The following is a 27,857-nucleotide window of genomic DNA, read 5'->3' on the forward strand; positions in this document are numbered from 1 at the left end:
TTTTATATGTTGTAAAAAAATAATAAACAAATGATATGGTTATTATGTTGAACCATTGGTTCTAAATTTGACAAAAATTCGATAAAATTGAATATCTAATGAAGAAAACTACATCTATTGCTTAAATTTTCAACTATTTATACTATTTCCAATCAACTCCTTATGTCTCACCAAAAAGAAAAAGTCAAGTAAATTTTTTTTTTCCACTAGAAATCCCAATTTTTACAGTATCATATCATAGTGGATAGTATTATACTATTATATTATATTATGTTATTGTATAAAAGTATGAACTCAAGTCATAGCAAATCTACCATTAGACAAAATAATCTTATTTCATATCTAAAAAAACCTACCCACAAAATTTTTTTTTCCACTAGAAATCCCAATTTTTACAGTATCATATCATAGTGGATAGTATTATACTATTATATTATATTATGTTATTGTATAAAAGTATGAACTCAAGTCATAGCAAATCTACCATTAGACAAAATAATCTTATTTCATATCTAAAAAAACTTACCCACAAAGTTAATGAAAATAGAGAATTTAGCTTTCTTATAAAGACAAATTATCCATTTATTATTATTATTATTTTGGATATGAGGTTCATCCGGGTGTGCGTCACGATTTACATCCTCAAGGAAGCTTTTTTATATTAATGCCACCGAGTGGGTGCGAACCCAAGACCTCCCCTAAGGGAATTAAATCTTTAACCGCTTTAACAAACTATCCATTTATTTTTGTTGCGTATATTTTTCGAACAAAAGTATTTTAATTCCTTTTTGTTCTTCATACTATTATATAAAAGTATGAACTCAAGTTGTAGGAAATATTTCATTGGATAAAATGATTTCATTGCGTATCTAAAAAGACTACCCACAAAGTAATAAACTAAATAATTAGCTTTTTTATAAGGACAAATTTGTCCATCTATTTATGTTGCAAACATTTCTTGAATAAAAATATCCTTATTCTTTTTTACCCATACTATATTATTATATATTATATAATAGTACAAACTCAAGTTGTAGCAAATCTTTCATTAGACAACATAATCATATTTTCATAGTTAAAAGGATTACCCACAAATAAAGAAAATAGAAAAATTAGCTTCTTAATAGGGACAAATTTGTCCATTTATTTTTTGCAAACAAAATTATCCTTTTTTGCAAACAAAATAAACGATTGGCTAAGGGATGTCAAAAAATGCACAGTTGTATTCTTGATGTTAACTATCATATGCAACTTTCTACTTTCATCTTCTGATCGTCTCTGTTCTCTACTTCTTTACTTCTTCGAAACGGTTCTAAAGAACCTCAACATCTGTCGTTGGTTCACTACCTTCTTCTCTTTCACCTCTATTTCCTCTCTCTGTTTGCTGAAACACTCTGATATCTAGCTCTCATCCTCTTCTGCGGGTGCTGTGAAGGTATAATGGGTCGTCCAAGATCCTCTTCAACCTCTCAAGGCCAGCCACACAAAGCATCTTCCTCTGGAATTCTTGGAAGCTCACCTTTGAAAGGTCGTATACATTCGCCGGGTGAAGTACCAGGGTCTGAAGATAGGGTGGCATGCTGGCGCTTCTTTGGACAGGGCATTCCCATACTTGAAGACTCGGTCACTAGACATCTCCCTCACAAACGCAAGCGAGTTTGCTTTGGCAAACTGCTAGGTTATAAAAACTTATCGGTAGCTAAGGTGGTTGAACATTTGGCACGTATGTGGGAGAGTGGTGGAGCTACATATATTATTTGCTACAGCCAAAAGCTGATGGCTGCAGAATTTATGTCGGAGGATCATCGGAGCCGAGCACTTTCTTTGCTCCTTGGTGGGTTGAGTCTTGTATTCTACACCTCGCTCTCACGCCATTTCCTGATAATGTTGTTGTTGGCGACCTGGCACCCCCCTTGGCTGTTTGAATACAACTTCATAATGTGTGAGAAGATTGCTATAAGGAGTCGTTGATTGTTGAGGCGGCATCAACCTTTGGCAAGGTCGTAGATGTTCAAATCAACCTCAAAGTTTTGGGTCTCCCGTCTTGATGTTGCTCAAGTGAAAGTTATGTTATGTATGACCTCGATCTACCGGTGGAGCTTCAGGTGTCAATCCGTAACACTAAAGGGGAAGTGGTTCAAGCAAAATGTATGTTTGAACTAAAAATGATTTGTTCCCGTTGCGGACACATATCTCATGGAGATCAAACCTGCCCATACTGAAACCTCTCTAAAGGGATCCCTAACATTGACATCCCACCCACTGGATCTTTTGTGACGGCAAAGACACGTTCCATTATGTCAAGCTCTTCAAAAATCTTCTCAACAAAAAATTTGGAGATGTGAAATCCCCCGGATTTCTACCCCTTTAACCTGTGGTTTCAAGACCGAGAACCCGAGCCTTGAGTCAATGACAACTGTGGGCCATTCAAGTCAAGCCCGAAGGATTAGAAATGGAACTAATGCTGGTGGATGACCCTTATAATGACTCAACAACTCTCCTAGAGTTTAAGTGACGAGAAAAGATTAATCATGATAGTGTAAAAATGGTGATTTTGGAACGTCCATAGATTGGCGATGGAGAATGACTTCTGGATTGATATAGTCTCTGCTATTGATATTAAAGAGGTCAATTCTCATGGAACCTATTTGGGTCTTCCTTCCTCTATTGGAAAATCTAAAGTGCAGACTTTCTCTTTTATTTTGAAGCGTCTAAATTCTAAATTATATGGGTGGAAGGGGAAATTGCTTTCTCATGCAGGGAAAGAGATTTTAATCAAAGCAGTAGCTTTTGCTCTTCCTGTCTATGCTATGCCGTGTTTTCTCATACCCAATGAAATTTGCAAACAAATGAATCAAAGGTCCGACAATTTTGGTGGAAAAATGATCAAGGAAGGGGTATTCATTGGGTCAAATGGGAAACCCTGTGTAAGGGCAAAAGAGATGGAGGCATGGGGTTCAGAGATGTACACTGTTTCAACAAAGCTCTCCTTGCCAAACAAAGTTGGAGACTTTTAACCAACCCAAACTCATTATGGGTTCAGGTGATGCATGCAAAATACATTAAAGACATTCCATTTTTTGAATGTTGTGTCCCAAATAATTGTTCATGGGGTTGGAGAAGTTTGTTGTCTGGGAGGGATATTCTCAGACAGGGCCTTATTAGGCAAGTGGGAAATGGTGCTAATGTGCATATTTTTAAGGACCCATGGCTTCCCTCTTTGCCTTTCCATGGCATTAGTAGTGCCCCCTTTGGGACATAGTCCAATTTGGGTGCAAGAGCTTATTGATTGGGACACTTGCCATTGGAAATTACCTTTACTTCAGTCTCTATTTTCTCCGCGGTGAGGTTCAAGCTATTTTAACAATCCCTTTATTGTCTCATGATACTTTAGATTCTTGGATATGGGACAAAACAAAGGATGGTAAGTTCACTGTGAAATCTGCTTATTATCAATGTTTAGTTATGGCTGATGATCAAGGTAATGTGGCTTCTTCTTCCTCCTCTTCCATATATTGGAAAGATATTTGGCAAACTCCTACTCTCCCAAAGATTAAACACTTTTTGTGGCGATCCTCATATGAGGCTATTGCAATTGGGAGATCTCTCTTCTCGAGGAATGTTTCACTTACCCCTCATTTGTTTAATTTGTGGTCATGGTTCAGAGAATGTATGTCATGCATTGTTTTTTGTCATTATGCAAAAGAGAGTTGGAGACTATCCCCCTCCGAATTAATACATCTGATTTTTTAGGGACAAATTTATTTGATTGGATGGATTTTATCAAATTAAAGTTCAATGGTTGTGATAATTTAACCCTAGTGAATCAGATGTGGAGTGCTTTAGCTTGGTGTATATGGAATACTAGGAATGCTTTACTCTTTAGAGGGATTGAGGCCTCCATAATTCATACAATGACTACTTTCTCTTATTTATGTGCAGATATACAATCTCATATTATGGAATGTCAAAGGGCTCATGGGGATTCTTATACAAGGCCTAGTCATATCATTTATGAAGAACTTGCTATTTTTCAAATTTTTGTTGATGGATCATGGGATTGTACTTCACACAAAAGAAGTCGAGGGTGCATCATGTGGGATTACAATGGTGGTTTTGTAGCGGCTCAAAGTAGATATGGTCATAGTGCTTCAGCTACCTTAGTTGAACTTGAAGCAATTAGAGATGACATTATTCTGGGCTCTTCTTTAGGAGCGGTTGATTTGCATATTCATTCGGATTGTTTACCTGTTGTTAGGGCTCTCCAAGGTCTCCACTCTTCTTTAGATTGGATGTGTCTTAGTTTAGTAGTAGATATTTTGAAGCGTTGTTCTTTCTTCCCTAGGGTTTCTTTTAGTTATATTCCTAGAATTGACAATGGTTATGCTAATTTCCTTGCTAAAGGTGCTTGTAGGTTATCTCTAGATAGGTCCTGGTGGGGTATACCACCTTTGTTTATTGTGGATTCCTCCTGTATGTATAGGTCTTTTGACCTTAACCCTTTCATTTAATTTAATCGCTATTTTTTTGTTTTGGCCAAAAAAGATAAAAAAGTTATAGGGCAATACCTCTCTTCTTCTTCAGAGAAAATTTCTTTTGTCTCTTCATTGTCTGTTTCTCAATCAGAATCAACATCTAGTGCAAATCCATCCTAATCAAAGCCTCCTCCCTCCTCCATCTCTTCATCAATCTTCTCATGGGAATGACTCAATTTTATCACTGTATCCACAAAAGATCGCCGAGAGCTTGTGATGGATTGTGCTTCTAAAGTAATCGATCTTTCTCTTTTAATTTTCTTGTTGCTCCATTGCAATTAATCCATTTCTTCCATCGAAACCTCCTTCATTAGGTTTCCTTCCGTTGTTCTTGCAGCCATCTCGCTAGGTTTTAGTGAACAAAAGAGTACGAAGTCTAAGTTGTAGGAAATCTTTCATTGGATAAATTATTCCATTGCCTATATAAAAATACTACCCACAACGTAATAAAATAAAGAATTTAGCTTTCTTATAAGGACAAATTTGTCCATCTATTTATGTTTAATACATTTGGTAAATCAAAAATATCCTTACTCTTTTTTACTCATACTATACTATTATATATATTATATAAAACTACAAATGTAACAAATCTTTAATTGGATAAAATAATCATATTTTCATAGTTTTAGATAATTTTTATTTATCCATCTCTAATATTAACCTTACATTTAATATTAGAGATAAAATAATCATATTTAACATTTCGCGCGGTTTGCTTGGAAAAAGATAGCTTGAAATTTCTTGCAGTTCTGCATCAGTAACCAGAGGAATTGAATAGAGAGAGAAAACAGAAGAAACGATGGAATTGAATAGTGGTGTTTCTGTTGATCCTTCTCCTTCGATGATCGCCATCCAAGTGAAATTCAAGAAGGAAACTATCCGTCTCTCCGTCAACCCTGAATCCACCATTAAAGACTTGAAATCTCTTATTCAATCGATCACCGATGTCCTTCCAAGAAGACAAATACTCATCTGCAAAGGCAGGCACCACCGTCTCTTCCTATCACTGCTTACCTCTGGTTGTTAACTTCTTCTGTCAATTTCTCAAACCCTATTGTCGCTCTTGCTGCTACGCCAGGGAAGACTCTGGTGGACTCAATGACGTTGAAGGATTCAGAACTTACTAATGGATCGAAGCTCATGCTGATTGCTCCTGAGGGTTTACACCAAGGGGTAATTCTTCTTTCTTGCATAAATTTTTGCAGATTTTGATTATGTTTCTTTCAGTCTTTTATATTTCGTTCCTAATTTGGAACGTTAATCCAGAACTTCTAAATTGTTTACGTTTCTTTCGATTAAAGGGTGGGCCTATCACTAAAGAAGCTTCTTCAGATCGGCTCGTCCTGGCTCCAACGACAAAAGATAAGAACGGGGATGATAAGGATAGGATGTTGGCACCGAAGACAGTCATTGAAAGCACCCAAATAAAACGCTGGAAACTCTCAGGAGTTGTTGCTTTGGCAAAATCTTATTTGAGGGTATATGCATTTCCTTGGTCTGTCACTGATTTTTCTTCTGTTAGGAGATTATTCTTTTATGATCTTTATTGGTTGGCTTGCAACTAAGTCTTATGTTTCATGATGGCTTTGTTTGTTCCGAAATTCCTGATTTATTCTTAGTCTGGCCAAATAGAACGTTGCGCTAACTCAACACCGCAGATTAAAGTGGTAGCTGCTAGGAGCATTGAAATGTTTATTTATTTCACTTTCAACCTCGTCGAACAAATTTTGTGATTTCCTCTCGAATTGGTTACTGCTGTGTTTCTATATTTGCCTAGAAGGCACCCAGGAATATTACATCTTGTAGAAGCAAATAAGCTTGTCCACAATAACAAGAGATCTTATCATTTGCAATTCTACTGGTGCATACAGTAGCTCTTTGTGCATAAAATATTTCAACCTTTCTTCTTTTTTAGTTTGTGGCAATATACTTTTCATCATAGTTGTTAAAGTGGATTTTTTGCCGAGTTGACAATTTGCCTTGAAGGCAAGCAAGGCGACTGCCTTGGTGACCTTGGATGTCTTGGTCCGCTTGGTGGCATAGTCAGGGGTGGGGGCTTTGTGGTTATTTATATTTTCTTTCTCTTCCTCATGTGTGATTTGAGATAAAGTATAGCTGCATCATATAAAAATTCTTCAGAATATAGGTTATAGATATTGTTACTATGTAAATGCATCATATAAGACATAAGAGGCTGGCCTTGGTGCAGTTGGAAAGAGCCTTGTACCATGGTCACACCCTTTTTTATTGGTTATTGTGATTTAGACTACTGAGATTGTGTTTCTTGGCATGCTGATATGGAAATTGTTACTGGGTACACCAATTTACAGTATTTTGTAGGGCAGTATTGCTGGAGTACAACATAGAAAGTTCTTGAGTAATAACCTGTATTGTTGCTCAATTGTGCATTTTTTTAGGGTGTTTTTTTCTCCTAAAGGACAATGCATGGAGGAATATTTAGAATGCCAGTATTGTTCAACTACAACATAGAAAATTCTTTAGTATATAGATGATTACCTGCTTTGTCATTTTAGGGTGTTTTCTCAAGGCCAATTCATGTGTTGCAAGTAAATATGTGGACATAGTTAAAGATATGTATGATTGTCTATTGACAAATGTAAGAATGGTGGGAGTAATCCAAAAAGGAAGTATAAGAATGGTTGGGGGGGGGGACAAGGTGGTGAATTCCCCATTATAGTTAGACTACATCAAGGATCAGTTTTAAGCCCATACTTATTTCCACTCATAACGGATAAACTAACCAAAGATATTCAAGATGAAATTCCTTGGTGTATGCTTTTTGCTAATGATATTAGTTTTGATAGATGAGACACAAATAAGGATTAATACCAAGTTAGAATCACGGAGAACAATTTTAGAATCAAAAGGTTTTAAAGTAAGTAAAACGAAGATGAAATACGTAGTGTGTAACTTTGGTTATGATAGGGTGGATGATGAGGTGGTGAAACTTGATGAGAAGGAGATTTTGCAAAGCCATAATTTTAGGTACCTTGGCTCAACCATAAATAAAAATAGGCGGTATAGAGGATGATGTTTCCCAGAGAATTAAAATAGGGTGGACAAAGTGGAGACGTGCGTCTTGGATCTTAGAACTCTAAGAAAAATTCTATAGGACCGGTATGCAACCAACTTTGATATATATGGTGTAGAGTGTTGGGCTGTTAAGAAGCATTATATAGATAAACACAATGTAGAAAAAGTAAGGATGTTAAGATGGATTGACAATCTAGGAAGGATAAGATAAGGAATGATCGTATTCCTAGGAGTAGCTTTGAAAAATGATAAGCTAGGAGAAAGTCCTTTCAGGTGGCACAGGTTTGTAAATGCCCCTTATACAGAGAAGCGATTTAATCCATATTGAAAGAATAAGAAGGGCTAGGGGCAGACCTAAGATAACCTTAAGAGAATTGGTGAGAAAGGATATCCATAGCTTAGACCTTATATCTAGTATAGCCTCAAATAGAGTTGATTGGAAGACAAGAAACCGTGTAGCCTTGGAACAAGGCGTCTTGTTGTATTATTATATAAGTTTGTTGCAGCTCATATTGATTCGTTTATTGCTTCATTTCTAATGAATATGTTTGTATAATTTTCCATGCTTTCTTTTATGTTATTTTGCATTTATATGGCTTATATGTTGATTTTAGCATGGCAACTATGCTTTGATTGTGGTGTTTTCCTCAATTCTGTCAAATCTTATTCCTTTTCTTTAATAACTGGATTTGGTAGACTATACCGGATGAAGTGTGGGCTTGTGGACCTTCTGTAAGAATGTTGAATCTCAGCTACAATTCTATTGATGAAATATCAGTTAAAATTGGCAATTTGAGGTCTACACAGGTGACTTTTCTGCGAGTTCTCAATTTCTAATTTGGCTCATATATTTGCAGCGTTAAAACACTTCTGACTGCAATTGTGATTCTTTGCCATTTGGGCTCTTAACCATCCATGTAGAGTCTGTTCTTGACTGCAAATGATATTTCAGACAATTGCATTAGCTGGGAAGGTATTACATCTCTGAAGTCTTTGACAGTTCTGTCTCTCAACCAAAATCGGTAAGTGGTTCCCCTTTTCTATGGTATTTCTTGATCTATATCATAGGCAGAACAAGCTTCAGATAACTAATATTGATGTGTTGAGAAATTCAGTTAATGCAAGTGTTTTATCTGAATAGGATCTATCCTAGTTGTCAATATCTGAAATGCATCAGTAATGCAGTAACCTTGGCTAGGCCTAAACCAGAATTCTGGTCTAGAAAAGGCTGGAAACAGTAACATTAGTATTTCTTTACTTTTAAGTATTATAACTATTTTTGGGTAGATTACGTAGAATATCTTGTCAGTTGTTTCTTTTTCTCAGCATTAGCCTAGTAGTACAGTTTCCTATTTCAGCTATTGAATACTGAAGTTAGTAGAGAAAATCCAGCGTGAGTTGTGAGAGTGATTTTTCCCCTTTGCCATCTCCTTCCTATTCTCTAATTCTCTCTCAGTGAAGCCTACCTCAGTGGGCCTTCTTCAGGCTCTGCTTTAATGAGACAATTCAAGTGCATAATGGAAGGTTGTATTTGACAAAGCAAAACAACCTCAGGATATCATCTTATGGAGAAATTATTCTCCATAATTCAAGTACACCTATGAATGGTCTCAATCGATCAGCAAATCTTGATATCAACTCCACACTCAAAAATCAATCAAAGAACTAGCAGATAGGAATATGATAACTGGATTTAGCTTCTCACTCTCACCTGGGCCTCTCATCCAGTTCTCAGCTTCATGGAAGAAAATTTGGAACATGTATTGTCTTTGCTAATGGCTATTTCAAATATACCTGGGGAAAAAAAGGCCCCAATAGAAATCATAATTTATGTAGGAAATTTAATGTAACTATGGTTCTAATTTCAGATAACTAATAAAGCCAAAATAGAAACAAATCCATAAAGAAACCTATCTAATTATAACAGCTGTAAGAGTCCTCCACATATTTGTGGTTGAGTCTTAATTTGTTTTCACCAGCTACCTGGTTGGGGCTTCTTGATCACTTCAGTTCTAGAAAATATAAACCATTAATGAGAAGCTAGCCGATAATGACATTTCTACATAAAACTAATCAATAACCCTTTATCTCCTTAAATAACTGATAGACTTCCTCCCTTTTTTTTGGGGGGGGGCAGGGGTGGTGAATGACTGATTGGCGTCCTTTATTAGCCTTGGAAGTAAATCCACCTGATTTCTGCTGGACAGTACCTCTATATGGGATAGAAATCAATGGGTTTGAATAAAAAAGAATTTGGACCAGGTGCATAGTGGTAGATTTACATCGCTGCAGGGCTGCAAGTGTTTAGATTGAGATGTTCATGATGGAACCACATAAAACTTATGATGTTGTTGTAGCCATATATCGAGATGGATCAACTAGGAGCCAATTAACCTCAGGACTTCGTGTTGGGAAAACCAGGGTTTATGATGGTTGAATGGAGGCAAGGTGGATCAAGTGTAGGACATGGGGGTGCAGTGGATTAGGTTTCAATGAATTCTAATGGTGAGTTGGGCTGGAAATGTTGAGTTTGGTAACCAAAGTTCGCGTGATTTGGTAGGAGTTGGATAGAATAGGGGTGGGATTTGAATTGCTACATCATTAGACAAAGCAATTTGTATTGAATCATTGATCCGCTAGCCTTTGTGACTTTTTTTTTCCTTTTCGGTTAAGCTTTTGTGACTTCACCATCTTAAATTAACTAAACAAGGCTGGGATGTAATTTTGAGGTGCCACATTAGCATTTTTCCACCCCACCTAGGTCCCCACAAATGGAGCCTTGATTAATTAACCTAGTTATTTCCTGAAAAGAAATTCTTCTTGAGAGCGATTCACACTTTTGAGCCATCAGTATACTACAAGAATTATGTCTCTTGATCTTTAGTTGATAGTAGTCCAATATACTTTGCTTATCACCATTTGTTTGTGATCTTTGTGCTCTTCTGGCAAAGTATCAAAGCACATGGAAAATAATAGATTATTCTTTGATACCTTGTTTGGTTACTATGAAGCTTAAGGTGTTGGGCACCATATGATTGTGCATTTCTTGTTAATTTATACATAATTGTGGACTAACATTTGGCATTGTTTTATCTCTGCAGTTTAACCAATTTGCCATCTTCATTGGGTGCTTTGACTTCTCTTATGCGACTTGATATTGCTAATAACAAGTTGACAAGCTTGCCAATTGAAATAGAACTTCTTACTCAACTTGAATTTTTATTCGCAAGCAACAATAGGTACCATTTTCCTTCATATGTAATTGATTTATTTTAATTTTCTTTGTGCGCTATTGCTATTTTTGCTCTTAGTGTAGGTTATGTTCTTAACTCATTTAGGCACAGTTAAATTGACACTTGGAACTTTTTCATGTAGAAAGCTTGCATTGCACCAATACCCACAACCCACGGCTTGTAGACTTCCTTTTTTTATGTATAAATTTTCATGAGGCGTATGGTTTTACGTTTCATGTTGAAATTGCTTTTTCTTCTCCACTTCATTTGAAAGAAGACTTCAATACAGGACTTGTCTGTTTTATATGTTGTGCTAGTAACAAACATACCATGAGTTTTCACTTTTCACAATGATTTTAGGTGTCCTGTGACTCATAGTAATTTAGTAAATCATCCTAGGCTTAAGGTCTAAGTTAAGACTACGAATTGTTCGATTTAAGCTTTCAATGGCAACCATATCTTTTATATATTTATTTTTTGTGACATTATTTGACATTATTTTTTGTGCATTGGAAGGTTAAGCTCTGTGCCTTCAAGTATAGGAAACTGCAGATCTCTAATTCAGGTGATATTATGTTGTTCAAGATTTTGACAGTTTGTAACTTTAATGTTCCTTTTAGTTTCAGGCTCTTGCAGTTGTAAGCTAATTTTTTATATTCCAGAAGAGGTGTAGTCTTACATGTTAGAGGGGTTCTGGTGTACTGCAGATTGATCTTTCATCGAACCTTCTAGTGGGGCTGCCTGAGACAATTGGAGATTTACACAAACTCAAAGTATGTCTTCCTATTCTCTACTGATTTCTGTTTTTCTTTGTTTTCTTTTCCTTTTGGTCCCTCAAGGGTTCCTATTTCCATCTTAGTGGAAACTATATAGATATAGATAGTGTAAGCCGTTCCTACTGTCTGTGAATTTTAAAAGTAACCGCAAGCGCATGGTATCGTGTAACTAACGGGTCGATCTCAAGGAGATATGCCACTTATAATTCAACTTCTTAATAGTAATGCAAGAGTGGAATGATTCAATTTTTGTTAACTAATTAACTAAACTAAACGATCCTAATCTATATGTCTAATGCAATCGAATTGAAACGAAAAATAAATTAAACATAATCAATGCATAAATAAAAGACAGGAAAAAGAAAAAAATATACGAACAATAAAAATAAAAAGGAAAAAAAAAGTAAAACCAGTTAGTATGTTAGAGCAATCAGTAAAATTTAGTTCATATCTAAAATGCAGATGCAACACCACCCGTCACCAGAAGCAGAGGCACGACTGTAGGCTTGCTCCGGTTATGTGGTCCGAGATGATGAATGAATAGGCAAAACGTAAATAACAAAAAGTAAATAACAAAGCAATAAACAAAGCAATAAAAGGAAAAGGAAGCCTTAACCAAAGAGAGGCACGACTGTAGGTATCTCTGATCAAGGATCCAGGGGAAGGGAGAACAATAAATAATGCTGAAAGTAAATTGCAGAAAGTAAATGGAGGGGTAGATAGAAGCGGGAATGGAGGGAGGAGAGAAGATTAATAAAGAAGGTTACTTACTTGCGAATTGAACAAACGATTCGAATCTCAACCAACCCTAACAACCAGATCTAGATCTAGAATGATCTAAATCTGCAATTGTTAGACCCAGAGAAAAACGAATCTAAAAAAATTGAAACTTGAACTTGAAGCTTGAACTTGAATTGCATTACATAAAAAAATTAAACCTATAAACATTGAATCTAGAAATTTAAATCTCACTAATGCAAGCAAAGAAAACTAGAGAAAACCTAAATAAACTGAAGAGAGAAGAAAGAATGCTTCTACTAAGCTCTAGAACATGTTCTCCTTTGATGGAGTATGCTCTCCTTTTATAGAGTTTACATGAGATATGAAGCACGGCTGAATTTGAATAAAACTCAGGGTTTTTATCTGACTCAGCCAATTAGGGTTTTGACGTAGTAATCGCACCAACTTAGAGAGATCAGATGCATAATTCCACCGTTGGATTTGAGGTTTAAGTAGACATGAAGCTCTCCTCCAAAAATCAGCACGATCGGACATCGGATGACCGTTCGATGAAGGATTTGATCGAAACTGGACAGAGGCATTCAAAAACGGGATTTTTCCTCTTTTTCTTTCTAAATATAATTCTTTTTCCTCTTTTTCTTTCTTTTAATTAAATCCAAGATAGGAAATAAGATATTGAGGGGTATGCAAGGACTCTTTTCCATTTGGACTCTCTCAATAATATCTCTGTAGATTTGATTTAAAATCGCAGCCGTAGATCAAATTTGCCTTCTTTATCTCTTCAATATTTCGGAGTTGGCCCATAATCACACATCTCTAGCCCATCATGCTCCAGATCAGGCCCATTTTCGCATTTGAGAATTTGAATGGAATTCTTGACGTGTAAAATAACATGATTCAAGCCCAAAACTCCAAATATTTGCTTAAATCTTGAAAAGTCCTAAAATCTGCAAAAACAACATAAAACCCAAGGACTCCTCTCTAAGTGTATAAAATGCATGCTTTATGCCCTAAGATTTCACACATAAATGTGCTCATCAGATTCCCCCACACTTAGATTAAGCTTGTCCTCAAGCAAAAATTAAAGAAAAATACAAATGCAGGTAAGAAACTAGTGCAACAAAATAAATCCTAACTCACTTTCGTAGGAATCACGGTTACACTTAGCATGTGCAACAGGCCTTTAAACCACTAGGTTACCCCTAGAGGACGAGTTTTGTCTCGTGGATGTTTGCAGTGAATGTTCATCCAAAATTCCAATTTTAGCTCAAAATAAAACATTGCAAATTCCAACTCTAACAATTGGTAAGTACTCATACAGGATCAATAACTATGACAATTTTTTTTTCTCACCATTGATTTAAAATCCCCCACACTTGAACTTTATTACCCCATATTGATTCTTGAGACTTAGCATATATCTTAATCAAAGACTCACCTTATATCTTTCAAGTACACCTCTCCTTTAAGCAAAACCACTCATAAAGTAAGGGGACCAAGGACTAAGGTTTTGAAGTATTTTTGACCGAACAATTTTACCAAGGCTTTGATGACACTTGTATTTATCTCTCTCTTTTCTTTTGAGTAGTGAACTTTACATTACTCCACTACGGTTGGCTTGAATGACATGGTGGAGCAAACACCAGAAACCCAAATTACTTTGTAGCTTTGCTTTGCATATGCCCACATAGATAGTGATGCGAGAGTTCTTTTCAATAATCTCCTTCCTAAGAGTTTCAATCAAGTCACCTCGATTCCTGAGTCGGAGTGCCTTGTCTAGTCCAAGGAATTCAACTTTTACTTTCTACTCTTCTTCTTTTCTTTTCTTTTCTCTTTTTTTCTCTTTTTTTTTTTTTTTTTTTTTTTTTGTCATATGCCATACACAAAATTGATCTCAACTTCTAGCCAAAGAAACAAGGACCCACAAAACTCATAGATGGTCCAACGCCTTAAGTTAAGGGCCTTTTATTTTTCTAAGGAAAGTTCTATCTATCCCATATATACAAGTTACCTTCCTCTCAATAGGGTTTTTATGTGTTCACAATGGGTACCAAAATCACTCTCATTTCACATATCATAGCAATTGAAAGAATATGTATACTAACCAAAAGTCAAAGTTAAAATCTACAACGAAGCTATACCCCCCCCCCCACACTTAAGTAATGCAATGTCCTCAATGCATGATGAAAAGAAGAATAAGGGCAAGGCAAAAGAGGGGTATACCTTTCAATCAAGATGTGTTTATCATGGGAAGCTTTTGTCTTATCTTCAATAGCAATGTATGATGGGGAAGACACTCCAAATAAGAAAAACCGTGAATCGAAAAATCATCTCTAAAGATCTCAAGAAAAACATTCACAATGTTAAAGAAAATTCTCATCATATGTTGAGGTTCTCTAGAAGGTTTTGCATCTTTCATAAGATGAATATGATGTTGTTCAATGGAAGAGCTTAGACCTTTGATATGAATGACAAACCAACCCAATGCTTCTTTATTATCATTCAACAGTGTGATCAACTCTTCTGCTTTGTTAGAAGTTAAATCAGAGATAACAATGACAGGAAGATGATTATCTTGTCCTAGGAAAGCATACTTCAAATTAGAAGGCAACTCTTTCAATTCTAGCTTAGGGGGTTCAAATATTGAGGGCTTGGGAATGGAGATGGAGATGGATAGAGGTTTAATAAGCTCCAAAGGTGTGTGAAAATTTAGGACTTCAGAAAAGAAAGTTTCACTATCATCATCCAACATATCCATACATTCTTGAAATTCAGAATCAAAATCAATCTCAAAGTTTTGGTAATCACATCATTAGGAAAATCAAAAGATTCCTCAAGCATATTGATCTCTTCTTCTATTTGTGGTTGTTTCCCTATCCTGAACATATTAAACTCTACAGTTTGATTTCCAAAAGATAACCGTAAGAGGCCATTTCGACAATTGATTAATGCATTACTAGTAGCCAAAAATGGTCTTCCTAAAATTATTGGGATTTCATCCTTGATTGAAAAAGGTTTAGTATCTAGCACAATGAAATCAACTGGAAAAAGAAATTCTCCCACTTTCAGTAAAACATCTTCAACCATCCCTTTAGGAATTTTAATTGACCTATCTGCCAACTGAAGAGTAGTTCTAGTTGCTTTCAATTCTCCCAATCCTAGTTGCTTATAAACATGGTAAGGCAAAAGATTCACACTTGCACCAAGATCAAGTAAAACATGTTCAATGTGTGTATTGCCTATGACACAAGCTATGGTAGGGCTCCCTGGATCCTTATACTTGGCTGCTACAGGTTGAGTAAGTATGGAACTAATGTTACCTGCCAAGAACGCCTTTTTGGGAATGCTAGTGATTCTTTTATGAGTGCATAAATCTTTCAACACTTTTGCATAGGCGGGGATCTGGGATATAGCATCCAAAAGAGGGATATTCACTTCTATCTTTTTGAAGACATCAAAAATTTTCTCCATAGTTGCAGTCTTCTTCTTATTAACTAGACGACTAGGATAAGGAGCCTTAGGAACATAAGGACTCTCATTTGAAATTTGATCTTTTCTTATAGTTTCTAATAGTGGTTCACCAAACTTAGGTACTACTAAAGCAACTGGCTCATCCTCAACTTCTATGAGTTCCTCAGACAAACTTTTATTAGGAGATACTTGAACATTCTCCTCATCACAGTGGTCACTAATCTCGCTCTTTTCATTAATATGTGACTCACCTGTTAAATACCCTTTCCCACTTCTCAATGCAGACACAGAATTAATTGAAGCTAAAGAAGAATGGGAGGATTCAACTTGGTTGACTTGATTTTGTGGTCTTTGTTGAATCTGAATCCTAGGATTTAACTCAAGTTGGCTAGGCATTTTACCTTTTTCTCTTTGACAAAGCACTTGAAAGAGTGGAAATTTGTTTTTCCATATTATGCATAGAAGTCATGAAGGTGCTGGAAAGTACTTACATATTCTTCTCTAAGGAAGAGAGACGAGAAAACTCTGGATTGTTACCTCTGTTGAAACCAGGTGATGATTGATTTTGTGCAATGTGAGGCATATGAGGCACAATAGGTGGATTGATAGGTCTAGCTAAATTGACATTCTAGAAATTTGGGGCTTGAGGGAACTGGACATTTGGATTATGAGAAAATTAGGCATTTTGCTTTTGAGGGGCACCAAAGTGATTTTGTGTGGAATAATTGCTTAATCCATTTTGGTTTTGCCCTTGAGACCATGAAAAGTTAGGATGATTCTTCCCCCCAAGATTGTACGTGTTACTGTATGGGTTTGGAAATATCGCACTGACATTCTCATGTTGGCCTCCAAAATAGCTAGGACATTCCTCAATTATATGTGTAGGAGATTGACACCATGCACACATAGCAATAGATTTGTCACTAAAATGTGCTTGACTAGGTGGTGGTGGTGCAGCTTTAATTACCAAAGTCTCTAACTTTTCAAAAGATTATCTAGTTGTACTTCCTTATGAACTTGGCTATCAACAAAATATCCCCTACTAGTCCTTTCAAATTCTTGGGTTGACTCCCATTCTCTAGTTTTATCTGCTAGGTCTAAAAGAAATTCCCAATCTTCGGAATCATCAGTGAATGATGTAAATCTTGTGGGGCACATAGATTTCAAAAGTTGCTTTGTTTGGTAATCGATACCCTCATAAATTATTTGGCATAAATGCCATAATTCTATACCATGGTGAGGGCATTCTTGGAGAAGGCTTTGAAATCTCTTCATTACCTTAGCAAAGGACTCATTGGGTTTTTGACGAAATTGAAGAATATCATTTCTTATTTTATTCGTCTTAGAGAAAGGAAATAATTTCTTCAAGAATAGGACAATGAATTGTTCCCATGTGATAATGCTATCCCTAGGTAAGCTATAAAGCCACTTTTTAGCTTGATCCCTTAATGCAAATGTAATGAACCGTAGTCTTACGGCATCATCAGTGAGTTGTTGTACCTTCATAAGGACACAAACCTCCTCAAACTCCCTAAGAAACAAATATGCATCTTGATCAGGTAACCCATGAAATTGGGGTAACATAGACAGATTATGAGATTTGAACTCACTTCAGGTAAACGTATACAGGAAGGTTGTGCAAATCGGGTTGGATAAAATCTATCCCTAAGACTCTTAGGTGGAGGTGGTGGAGGTAGACCTTCCATGGTCAAGTTAGACACTCGGACAATTCTATTTGTAGAATCACGAGTCCAGACACACATGCACTTAACTCCATAATGCAATTAATGGCTCTTATGAAAGAATGAGATTTTTTTTATTTTTATTTTATTTTTATATAAAAATAAATTAACTAAAGAATAAAAGAAAAGAAAATAACAAAAACAAAAGGAAAGTAGTGAATTTCCCATCACAAAGATTGAAACAATGATTCCAAAGCTGTAAGGTTGTCGTATAGTTGAGCGTTGTATAGGTTTGACAGCAAGGGAATCCGTATAGTCTTCGGAGCCACCTACAATCGAATCCTGGGGATTCTACAGTAGAGTTGGGACTACTATACGTTTTTGTTTCTACTCAAGTTAAGAGTAATATCTTTGAATTTTTATTTATTTATTTATTTTAAAACACTTCGATTTACCTAAGAATTAGAAAAATAAAGTGGACTAATACCTCCCTGGCAACGGCGCCAAAAACTTGTTTTTGAAATTTAAAAGTAACCGCAAGCGCACGGTATCGTGTAGCTAACGGGTCGATCTCAAGGAGATATGCCACTTATAATTCAACTTCTTAATAGTAATGCGAGAGTGAAATGATTCAATTTTTGTTAACTAATTAACTAAACTAAATGATCCTAATCTATACGTCTAATGCAATCGAATTGAAACGAAAAATAAATTAAACACAATCAATGCATAAATAAAAGATAGGAAAAAAAATGTGAACAATAAAAATAAAAAGGAAAAAAAAGTAGTAGTGAAGCTCTCCTCCAAAAATCAGCAAAATAGGACATCGGATGACCGTTCGATGAAGGGTTTGATCGAAACTGGACAGAGGCATTCAAAAACGGGATTTTTCCTCTTTTTCTTTTTGAATATAATTCTTTTTCCTCTTTTTCTTTCTTTAATTAAATCCAAGATAGGAAATAAGCTATTGAGGTATGCAAGGACTCTTTTCCATTTGGACTCTCTCAATAATATCTCTGTAGATTTGATTTAAAATCGCAGTTGTAGATCAAATTTGCCTTCTTTATCTCTTCAATATTTCGGAGTTGGCCCATAATCACACATCTCTAGCCCATCATGCTCCAGATCAGGCCCATTTTTGCATTTGAGAATTTAAATGGACTTCTTGACGTGTAAAATAGCACGATTCAAGCCCAAAACTCCAAATATTTGCTTAAATCTTGAAAAGTCCTAAAATCTAAAAAACAACATAAAACCCAAGGTAACTCCACTCTAAGTGTATAAAATGCATGCTTTATGCCCTAAGATTTCACACATAAATGAGCTCATCACCTACCTAAATGGCATTTATATCTTGTATAGATTAGCTCCTGCTTTTGTGTGTTGTTTACTGAGGAAGATGATTATGAAAAGATGGAAAAGGGATCCATGAGTTCATGCTAGTGCAAGGGTAGGATTAACCATGCTAGTAGCATGATAATATTAATGATTGCCACATCGAGATATCATTCTACACTAAAAAAGGGCAATCGTGGTGTTGAAGGCTTCTGCACAAGTGGACTACCCCCGCCGGGGGGGGGTTGGACCATTTTCCTATACTCCCCTACTCCGACTATATTTGCTGAGGGACTGTTCTGATGCCTTGATCACAGGCTACAACTATGGTCCACTAATCGTTGCGGCAAGGCCTGACCCTGAACATTGAATCTGTAAATAGCGTGAAAAACTATAACATTAAACATAATGCAACAACTATAAGCTGAAGACATATTCGTCTCCAGTTTAGATGGGTTCCATGGTATAAGAATGCTACTTTATACATGGACAGTTATTCTTTTACTGGTTTTTGATGATATACACATTTATGCTGCCCTCCTTATCAATTTGAGTTTTTAGGTGAAATGGTATCAAATATGGTTCTGGAGTAGGGAGATCATGTGTTCAACCATTGGGAAATCCATGGAAATGTCTTTTTATTCCTGACATGTCTTCTTCCTAGGTGCCATGTGATCTTGGCACATGCAAGGACATGTGATTTTTGCCTCTACCTGCAAGGGACTGTTGATACATTTATGCCACCCTTTTCTAACAGTTTTAGCTTTTAGGTGAGATGGTACTGAACAATTTGTCACCTAAATCAATAATGTTCGGACTCCAGATCATTCTAGGGGGGAACTGCCTAACCATCAGGTCATTAGGGTAGCAAAATTATTCTCTGGAAAGGTGAAGTAAGTCCCCTAACTGGAAGAGTGGAAGGCCGGGGCTCAAGGGATACCCTAGGTTTGCTGCACAGCAGCACTACACAAGGAGCATGGCAGCTTTACTTAGTTTTTTGGGCTCTCAGTACTCGTTAATTTTGGCTGTGTAAGGGTAGTATGGTAATTCTGCCCAGCTTTTATTTATTTGATACAATTAGGATTATTATTAGTAAACCCATGATGGGATTCTAATATGGGTGCAGTTATAATACCCTAGTCAGTTCTGGTCTAATTAGAACTTCGATTTTTAAAGTTTATAATTTCAGTTCTTAGTTAGTTAGAAACATAGATCAAGTTCACATAGGAGTTCTATTTTTGTTAGAATTTTGTCTATTGTAGTAAGTCTATAGGTAGCACACCATTGTGGATAATATACCAGTTCATGTAAAAAAAAAAAAAAAATTCAAGCTGTTCAGCCCTTTTGATGTTTTTTCTCTGCTGTTCCATCAAGAATAGTATTCTGGCCCTGGCAAGGAATCTCCTAAGTTCATGGGTGTAAGTTTCTTGTAAAGACAAGTAAGGATCCTCTTGGCTGTGGATTCTAGCCTGCATTCAATCCATTCTGGCTCCTCCACAGCATCATTCAGGGCTCCAGCATCCAAGTGGCAGCCAGCTACCCCCATCCCCTTTTCCTCTTCCGCTTTTATTTCTATTTGAAACCCTACTCCATTTGATCTCTTCTCCATTGTCGCAAACCCGAAATCCCATATCTCCCTATTCCACCGTCAAAACCTTACCAAATTACAGCCCCCCATCCCCCTAACCTATATTAGCACTTGATCCAAAGCGCAACCCAAAGGGCAGTTCTTTCCATCAGGCCTACACCGATCTGATCCTTAAAACAAATAGCCTAACCCTAGAATTTGAACTTCCTTATCTCCCTAATTAACCTTTAGAAATTCCCCACACTTGATGTGCATAACATAGGCACACAACCCTACGTTTGATCCAAGTTTGATCGCAAGAATACCCTAGAAGCCTCACCTGAACGTTTTAAAGAACCTTAGTTTTGCCCTAAAAGCTGGTTCCATCTATGGATATTGAATATTTTCTCTTACATCTGAAAGGCTAGATCGAAAGTTGATAAACTTATATTTTCCATTCACATTCCAAAATAATGAGATGTCATCTGGTAAACACATCTAGGCATATCCGTCCCAAAAATTACCTTCTGGGCAGCAATGCAACTCCTCTTTGTATTTTGCTGAAAATCGGGGAGGTAAACAGAAACATCTATGCAGCGAAGGAGTCATTGACAATCATGGCATCCCAACAATTGAAAAGGCAAACAGACTCTGATCTGTTTGTGTTCCATAAGTTACTGAGAGTTTCTGGTAATCCAACCGTAAACTGAAAAGCAGTAAAGACTGAAGCATGAGAAAATTTCTCTAAAGCCCTTAGAAATCCCTTGATGTTAAAGCCTTGTGAGTTATATGGTAGCTAGTAAGTTGATCAAGATGCTCTTTGGCTTTAGATTGGGAGTAGGCCAACTTTTATTGTCATTTATTACTGTTGTCGAGCCCAGAGCCATCTCAAAACAAGAAGGCTATAGAGAATCTTTTTTTATCATTTTATCTTGAACTTCGTGAAGAATTCCATTCTATTTCTCCATCGTTAAAAACAAAATGTGGGGCTGTAACACTGTTGGATGATTCATTTGTTCTACAAAGCTGGGTTGATTCTGAAGCTTGTTCCCAGAGGAGCTGAGCTTCTGATGGGCCAACCCAATTTTTATTGACCCTGGAAGAGAAATGAGCTTCACTCCTCTGGGCTTTTGGTCCTCCTGTGGTTTGTGAGTGCACCTAGCCGTAACTCATCAAGCAAGGTCACCAAAGTGGCCTGTGGTAGCATATTATCTTATAAAATCGGAGCATGCCTGCCTTCATCTCAGAGTGACCCTTGCTTTTGTCTTACCTTCTATTATATTAGTAAAGTGTGTGGTCTGGTTTTTGAAAGAAAGATGTGCTGTGGTGGTCTTTTCTTGTCAATATTTGGAGCTGAGCTAAGCACTGGCTAAACGGAGAGCTATTGGAATCCAGCTGAGACTCTTTTTTCTTATTTCAGTATGTCAAGATAGAAGAGTAGGAGTTCTTAGTTCCTACTAGCAATCATCTTCAGTATGCTAGTTCCTACTACCTCCTTAATAATGGTAAATCTTATTTAAGGATGTGTATAATTAGAGAAAAACTAGAGAAAGAGAAGTAGAAGGAGAGAGACCTCTGGTGAAGGGAGGGATTAGCCATGTATGTAGTTTCAGCATGTAGTTTAACTGAATACCACATGTATTAGCATGCATAACCAAGTATGTCCATGCAAATCTGTGGCACTGTACTGTGTTTTCTTCTATTGTCCTGATTTTCAAAGCTGTGTTGCCAATTGGTAAACCCGTTTGGGCCGAAATTGATATGAACAGGGGGACCTTGGGGATAACAATCCACATAATTTTTTTTTCTACTGAGTTGCCGCGTGGAAAGTATTTGGGCTACCAGGGAAGGCTTAAGGTGTAGGTGCCGGCCTCTTACTGGAGAAGAGAGATGGAACAATGAAATAGCATAATCTAAATCTGGAGAGTACTTTTCAAGTTTGATGGGGGCAGCGATCACCATTTCTAGCAAAAAATTATTTACCATTTCCTAGGGGCATCATGCTAAATTAATGTTTTCAGCCAGCTCACTTGGTTTAATGACTCAATCAAATCTTTTTTATCTTCTTTTTGTATCTCATTTTTGTTTCAAGTTCTATGCACAATTCAAAATGTATGACCTTTTGAAAGGAGACATTGATTAGGATCCGCTTTCAAGAGTGCTCTCTTGAGTTGGTATGATAAACTCCAGCCAGTTGAGAGAAGGAAAAAAAAAGCGATATTGATTCGTGGTTCATTTCGGAACCAGTTTTTAATAGCTGGCTTACTAAGTTGTGGGGTCTAGTTTGAAGTCTTGATTACTGGATTTTATATGAGATTAAATTGTTGGGACCTTTTATGAGTCCAGCCTTTGGTTAGTAGTTTCAATTGTTTAGTTTCATCACGGTCTTACTATGCCATGATCATAGAAATACTTGGTCTTGATGGGCCTAGAAATGACATGACATGACATGCGAAATATGAAATATATGTTACTTTGCCAAAAAGACCAGAACAAGACCATTGGTTTAAGTGTTGAAATTTCAAAATAATCCAAACATTACACTTTTCCCCTTATGATACCAAGTTCCAAATCTGAAATTAGGGAATGTTGGAAAATTGTTGCCAAGATTCAAATTTCTTCAGAATTTGCAAATATTGTGGTTTCGAGACTCATCTAAGCTCGTATGGCAATATTGTGTAGTAGATGTAGTCGAACTTAAAGGAGATATTTCCCTAAGTCTTTTCATCTTGGTTTAATATTTTGCTGAATAAGAGACATACACTGTCACTCATTACCAACCTAGGTTCCAATGCCAAATCACCACTTGCCCCACATTTCTCCTAAAATTTCAGGTGTCGTTTCAGCCATGGTCAAAATGGCCACTAAAATCAAATACTAAGACGGGTTAATACTGTACGCATGGCAAGAACTTCCCCAATCATTTTGGTTAAGCACGCAGTTGGGATTTTGGTTAAGTCTCTGTGGTTGACTCCAGCCTTTTCTTTTCGGTCTTCAGTTAGTATGGCATTCTTTTGTACAATCTTGTAAAAGGATTATACAGACGTTTCAACCAATTGTGTAAGGGAGACGGAGCTTCTCAGTTGTCTTTGGATTCAAGTGTGTCGGCTCTTGTGGATTCAAGGGTGGTGTTGGGAACATAGTTTTCAAGGCGTTGCCTAGGTGTTGGGCACTTTGGTGGTGCTGTGGTGTTGCCTTGTTTTTCTTTCCTCCTCGAACGCCTCACCTAGACACTGTGACATCTATGCTTGGGGATTCAGTAGCATGTCTTTGTTGTGGTGCCCAGCAAAATTCCGTCATATTTAGATCCATCTGCTGGGTGCAAATCATTGATGTTTTCTCTTAATCAGATTTGTTTTGACAGACCTATTTGATTTTCTCTTTTGCTGGTGTTCATTCCATAGCTGCATTTCTGGTTTCATTGATGTTTACTATACATGTCAATAGTAGAAACTCATTATTGTGTTTGGTTGCATTCCCAGGATGGTTGGGAAGGAGAAAAGTGAGGAGTTGTTTGGTTGTGCTTCCAAAGTGGGGATAGGGATTTGTATCACAAATTTAGCCACATTTATTGGAGAAACATTTTGTGGCCAATATCATTCCAAAATTATTCTGGAATTGCTGTTGTTTGCCCTTGGTATATATTTTTTCAGTTGCTTTTCTCATCCCATCATGAATAAATTATGGGGCAGATGCCAGTTGTGTAAACTTGCTAAAGAAGGTGAGGTCCAGGGCCTAATTTCAGTTGAAGCTTTTGAAGCTGTTTGGGGTTGCTTGATGATTGTGTGAGAAAATGTGAGGAAAGTCATTTCCTTCAGCTTGATTTGTTGCAATGGGAATGTAAGGTAAGGGTTGGGCCGCCCCCCCGCCCCCCTCCCCCACGGTCCCCCCCCTCACTCTGACACCGCCTCCTTGCTGCCGTGTCCCCCTCTCCGCCGTCTCTCCCGTCTTGGTCTTTTTCTCCCTTTTCCTCCTTGTTGTTCTCTGGCCCCTTCCCCTTCGCTCCCCCCCCGTGGTCTTTTTGTGGTCTCCTTCTTCCTCTTCGCCCTTCTTCTGCCTCTTCTCTCGTTCCCTTTCTTGTTTCCTCCTTTCCTTCTTCTTCCCTTGCTTTTCCTTTTCTCTCTTGTTTGTCTCTTTCTGCTTTTCTGCCCGTCTTCTTGGTCCCTCCTCCTCCCTTTGTTCTTGGTTCTCTCGTCTTTCCCGGCTTGCCTTGGTTGGGTCCTTCTCCCCGCCCTTTGTCCCCTCTCTCCCCTTTGTTCGCTGTCTCCTGCCTTCTTCTCTTGTTCTCTCTCCGTCTTCCTTCCTCGTCCCTCCTTTCCTTCCTTCCTTCCGTTCCTTGCCCCCTCGGCTCGGCTCTCCCCTTTGGTTTCCCTTGTGGCTCTCCTCCTCTCCGTTGGTTCGGCTTCCCCTGCCCGTCTCCTTGCCCCTCCTTCCCCCGTGTTCTGTCCTCTCCGGGTTGGTGGTCTTGGCGCCCTGTCCCCTTGCTCCCGGGTCTTCGGTCTCTCCCCTCCGTTGGTCCTCCTCCTGCCCCTCTGCTCCTGTTGTCTCCCTTGGTGTCCGGCTCTCCGCTCCCTTTTCGTTGTCCGCTTCGCCCTCTCCTTTCCCCTCTTGCTCCTGCTCTCTTCTCCTTTGGTCTTCTTTGGTCTTTCTCCTTGTTCTTGGTGTTCTCTTCTTTTTGTGTTGCTCGTTCTTTGCCTTTCTTGTGTCTTTTGGTCTTCTTGTTTCTTGCTGTTCTGCTTCTTGTTTGTCCTCCTTCCTTTTTCTCGGTCCTTCGTTCTTGGCCTTGGGTTCCTCGTTTCCTTTGGGTCCCTCTCCCTCCCCCTCGTTCTTCTCTTGTCGTGGTTGTCTGGTCCCCTCCCCTGCCTCTTTTGTTGTCCTTTGGTGGTTCTCTTCGGGTGCTCTCTTTCTCTTGGGCCTCCCTTCCTCGTTCGTCCTTGCGTTCCTTTTCTCTGGTCTTGTGTTTGTGCCGCTGGGGTGTCTTTGCTTTTGTTCCCTCTGTCTTCTGGTGCTTGGCTTCTTGTCCTCCTTTGTCTCCTGCTCTGGCCTGTTGTGGCCTGTCTTGTTTGGTCTGGGCCTTCTCTCTGTCCTCCTCGTTAGTCTGGTTTGTCTGTTCCTTCGCTTGCTGTCTGGTTGTCTTGTTCTGCCTCTCCTTGGTGTCTGGCTTTCGTGTTTGCCGGTCCTCTCTTCTCTTCTCCTCGGCGTGGGGGGGGGTGCTCCTTTTGTGCGGGTTTCCAGTCCGTCCCCGGATGCGGGTGCTTGCGGTCTTTGGTTCGTTCCGGGTTTGGGGCATCGGTGGACTCGTTGGCTTTGGCGCCCTTTGCCGCACTCTTGGTCGGTGGTTGGTCGGCCCCGCCTCGCCCTGCCGCGCCCGGGTTGAGGTCCGGATCTCCTCCTGGGTTTTGCCACGTCGTGCTTACCTTGGTGTGCCTTCAAACCGTGGGCCTCCGTCCATCCTTCGGTCTTCTCGTTCTTTCCTTGACCTCTCTCCTTTCTGGATTCGCCGCCCGTCCTCTGGGATGGCCCAAGCGACTTCTTACTTTACTTCGGGTCATCGGACCTACAAATAACAAGGTTTCCGGGTCAAGGTTAGGGCTGGGTTTTACAGTTGGAACCTCACAAAATTTCCTCATTTTTTGTGGGAGATATTTTGTGGGCAGTAGCTTCTAAAATCATCCCTTGGATGGGGCTGTTGCTTTCCTCCCGGAAACACGGTCAGATTTCCAGAAATTTTGGGACATGGCTAGTCTCTGCCCTTGTGGTCTTTTTCTGGAAAAGCAAAGATGTAGTACGAGACTTGAGAGAGATCACAGACTTTTCTTCCAATTGGACTTGGTTAAATTTTGTGTGGTCAGATTTCTTACTGAGAATTCTTCATGGATTGTATTATTGAGCGATCATATACAACTGTATTTTCTGCCATCATGGTTGATAAGGTAAATAATTATTGCATGCATGGTGTAGACTATGAACCTCAGAGATAATGGGCTCAAAGCTCTCCCTTCTACATTATTCAAGTCATGTACCCAGCTCTCAGCACTTGATCTCCGTCGCACTAAAATCACAACGGATATTCTTCACCAGGTGGGAGCTTTATGTCTGTTTAATTTGTTTGAATGCATCATAATATATATTTTTTCATACACTTGATTGTGAGATCACATTGACAACAGTTGGAAGGATGGCAAGATTTCGATAAGCGTCGCCTTGCAAGAGTTCAGAAGCAATTGGATAGGGTAGTCAGGTTCGGTGCTGAATATGTTGAACGTGCCTATACGATATGAGGGCCGTTTTTCTATCATTGTTGCTGACCTAGTGAATTGGGCATCATGCGATTGCTCCACATCAACTTGGGACCAGTAGAGGATGCCTGCAAATGTTATCGATGAAGTGAATTGTTGAATTGCATCAAAAGTTGGAGAGCCTACTATTGACTGGAAAACATTCTTCGTCTTGTTCATAATGGTAGGATGGAATTTTTGCCAGAATTTTTTTTGGAGGCGAACTTTTAGGCAGAAGTTTTCATAGAACATTTGAACATGTCTGAATGAAATTTGTTGTTAGCATTTAGGTTATGTATGGTTGTCCCAAAATGGGTATAAACAAAAGAAACAAAGGACTAGGGATTTTTAATTGATTGTAAGGTGATGGAAATTCTTTTGACGATCTTGAAGTTCTTTTTGCTAGTGAAAATGACTTGAAAGTGCATTCAAAGTAGTGCGTAAGAAATCTTTCATGTCTAGAGAGAATCTTGTGATGGGGGTTCACATCTTAGGTTTTCTTGTTCCCTTTTCTGTGAGTAAACCATACATCACAAAACAGCTTATGTTTTAAGATATTTTTCTTTTTCCTGTTATTCTTTCTCTTTGTTACCTAGCTATTAAATACAAACCAAACACACAACCTAGGTTTTTGATATTAGGCATTTCAAGAGGTATCAGACAAAGATGTTCTTTAAGTTCATATTTGTTTGTTCCGTATAGTCTTCGGAGCCACCTACAATCGAATCCTGGGGATTCTGCAGTAGAATGGGGACTACTATACGTTTTTGTTTATACTCTCAAGTGAAGAGTAATTTGAATTTTTATTTATTTTTATATGCTTAGATTTACCTAAGAATGAGAAAAATAAGATGGACAAATATTTCCTCGGCAACGGCACCAAAAACTTGTTTGCAAAATAAAAGAACCGCAAGCGCACAATATTGTGTAGCTAACGGGTCGATCTCAGGGAGATACGCCACCTAGAATTCAACTTCTTAATAGTAATGCGAGAATGGAATGATTCAATTTTGTTAACTAATTAACTAAATTAAATGATCATAATCCATACATCTAATGCAATCGAATTGAAACAAAAAATAAAGCAAACACAAAAAATGCATAAATAAAAGACAAGAAAAAAAATGCGAAGAATAAAAATAAAAGGAAAAGGGAATTGATCTGAGTGCCAGCTCTAGATCG

The 27,857-nt window shown here is 38.0% G+C and overlaps 1 protein-coding gene across 2 annotated transcripts; it reads left to right on the forward strand.

Annotated features, from left to right (window-relative positions):
- Window positions 1-5,196: 5,196 nt before the first annotated feature.
- LOC149007758 (LRR repeats and ubiquitin-like domain-containing protein At2g30105) lies at window positions 5,197-27,523 on the forward strand. Of its 2 annotated transcripts, XM_089164711.1 has the most exons (10): window positions 5,197-5,518; window positions 5,617-5,711; window positions 5,840-6,016; window positions 8,289-8,399; window positions 8,514-8,614; window positions 10,694-10,831; window positions 11,342-11,390; window positions 11,533-11,598; window positions 26,359-26,478; window positions 26,568-27,523. In XM_089164711.1, the coding sequence occupies exons 1-10, from the start codon at window positions 5,338-5,340 to the stop codon at window positions 26,676-26,678; spliced, it is 1,149 nt and encodes a 382-aa protein (XP_089020837.1). In that variant the 5' UTR covers window positions 5,197-5,337; the 3' UTR covers window positions 26,679-27,523. The 2 variants fall into 2 exon arrangements, with proteins under 2 accessions (XP_089020837.1, XP_089020838.1); XM_089164712.1 differs by lacking the exons at window positions 26,359-26,478; window positions 26,568-27,523 and adding an exon at window positions 23,880-24,242 and having other exon boundaries at window positions 5,199-5,518.
- The last annotated feature ends 334 nt before the right edge of the window (window positions 27,524-27,857 follow it).

Source organism: Hakea prostrata, chromosome 8, assembly GCF_041222555.1.
Source record: "Hakea prostrata isolate BN-2017 chromosome 8, UWA_Hpros_2, whole genome shotgun sequence".
Taxonomy (NCBI): Eukaryota; Viridiplantae; Streptophyta; class Magnoliopsida; order Proteales; family Proteaceae; genus Hakea; species Hakea prostrata.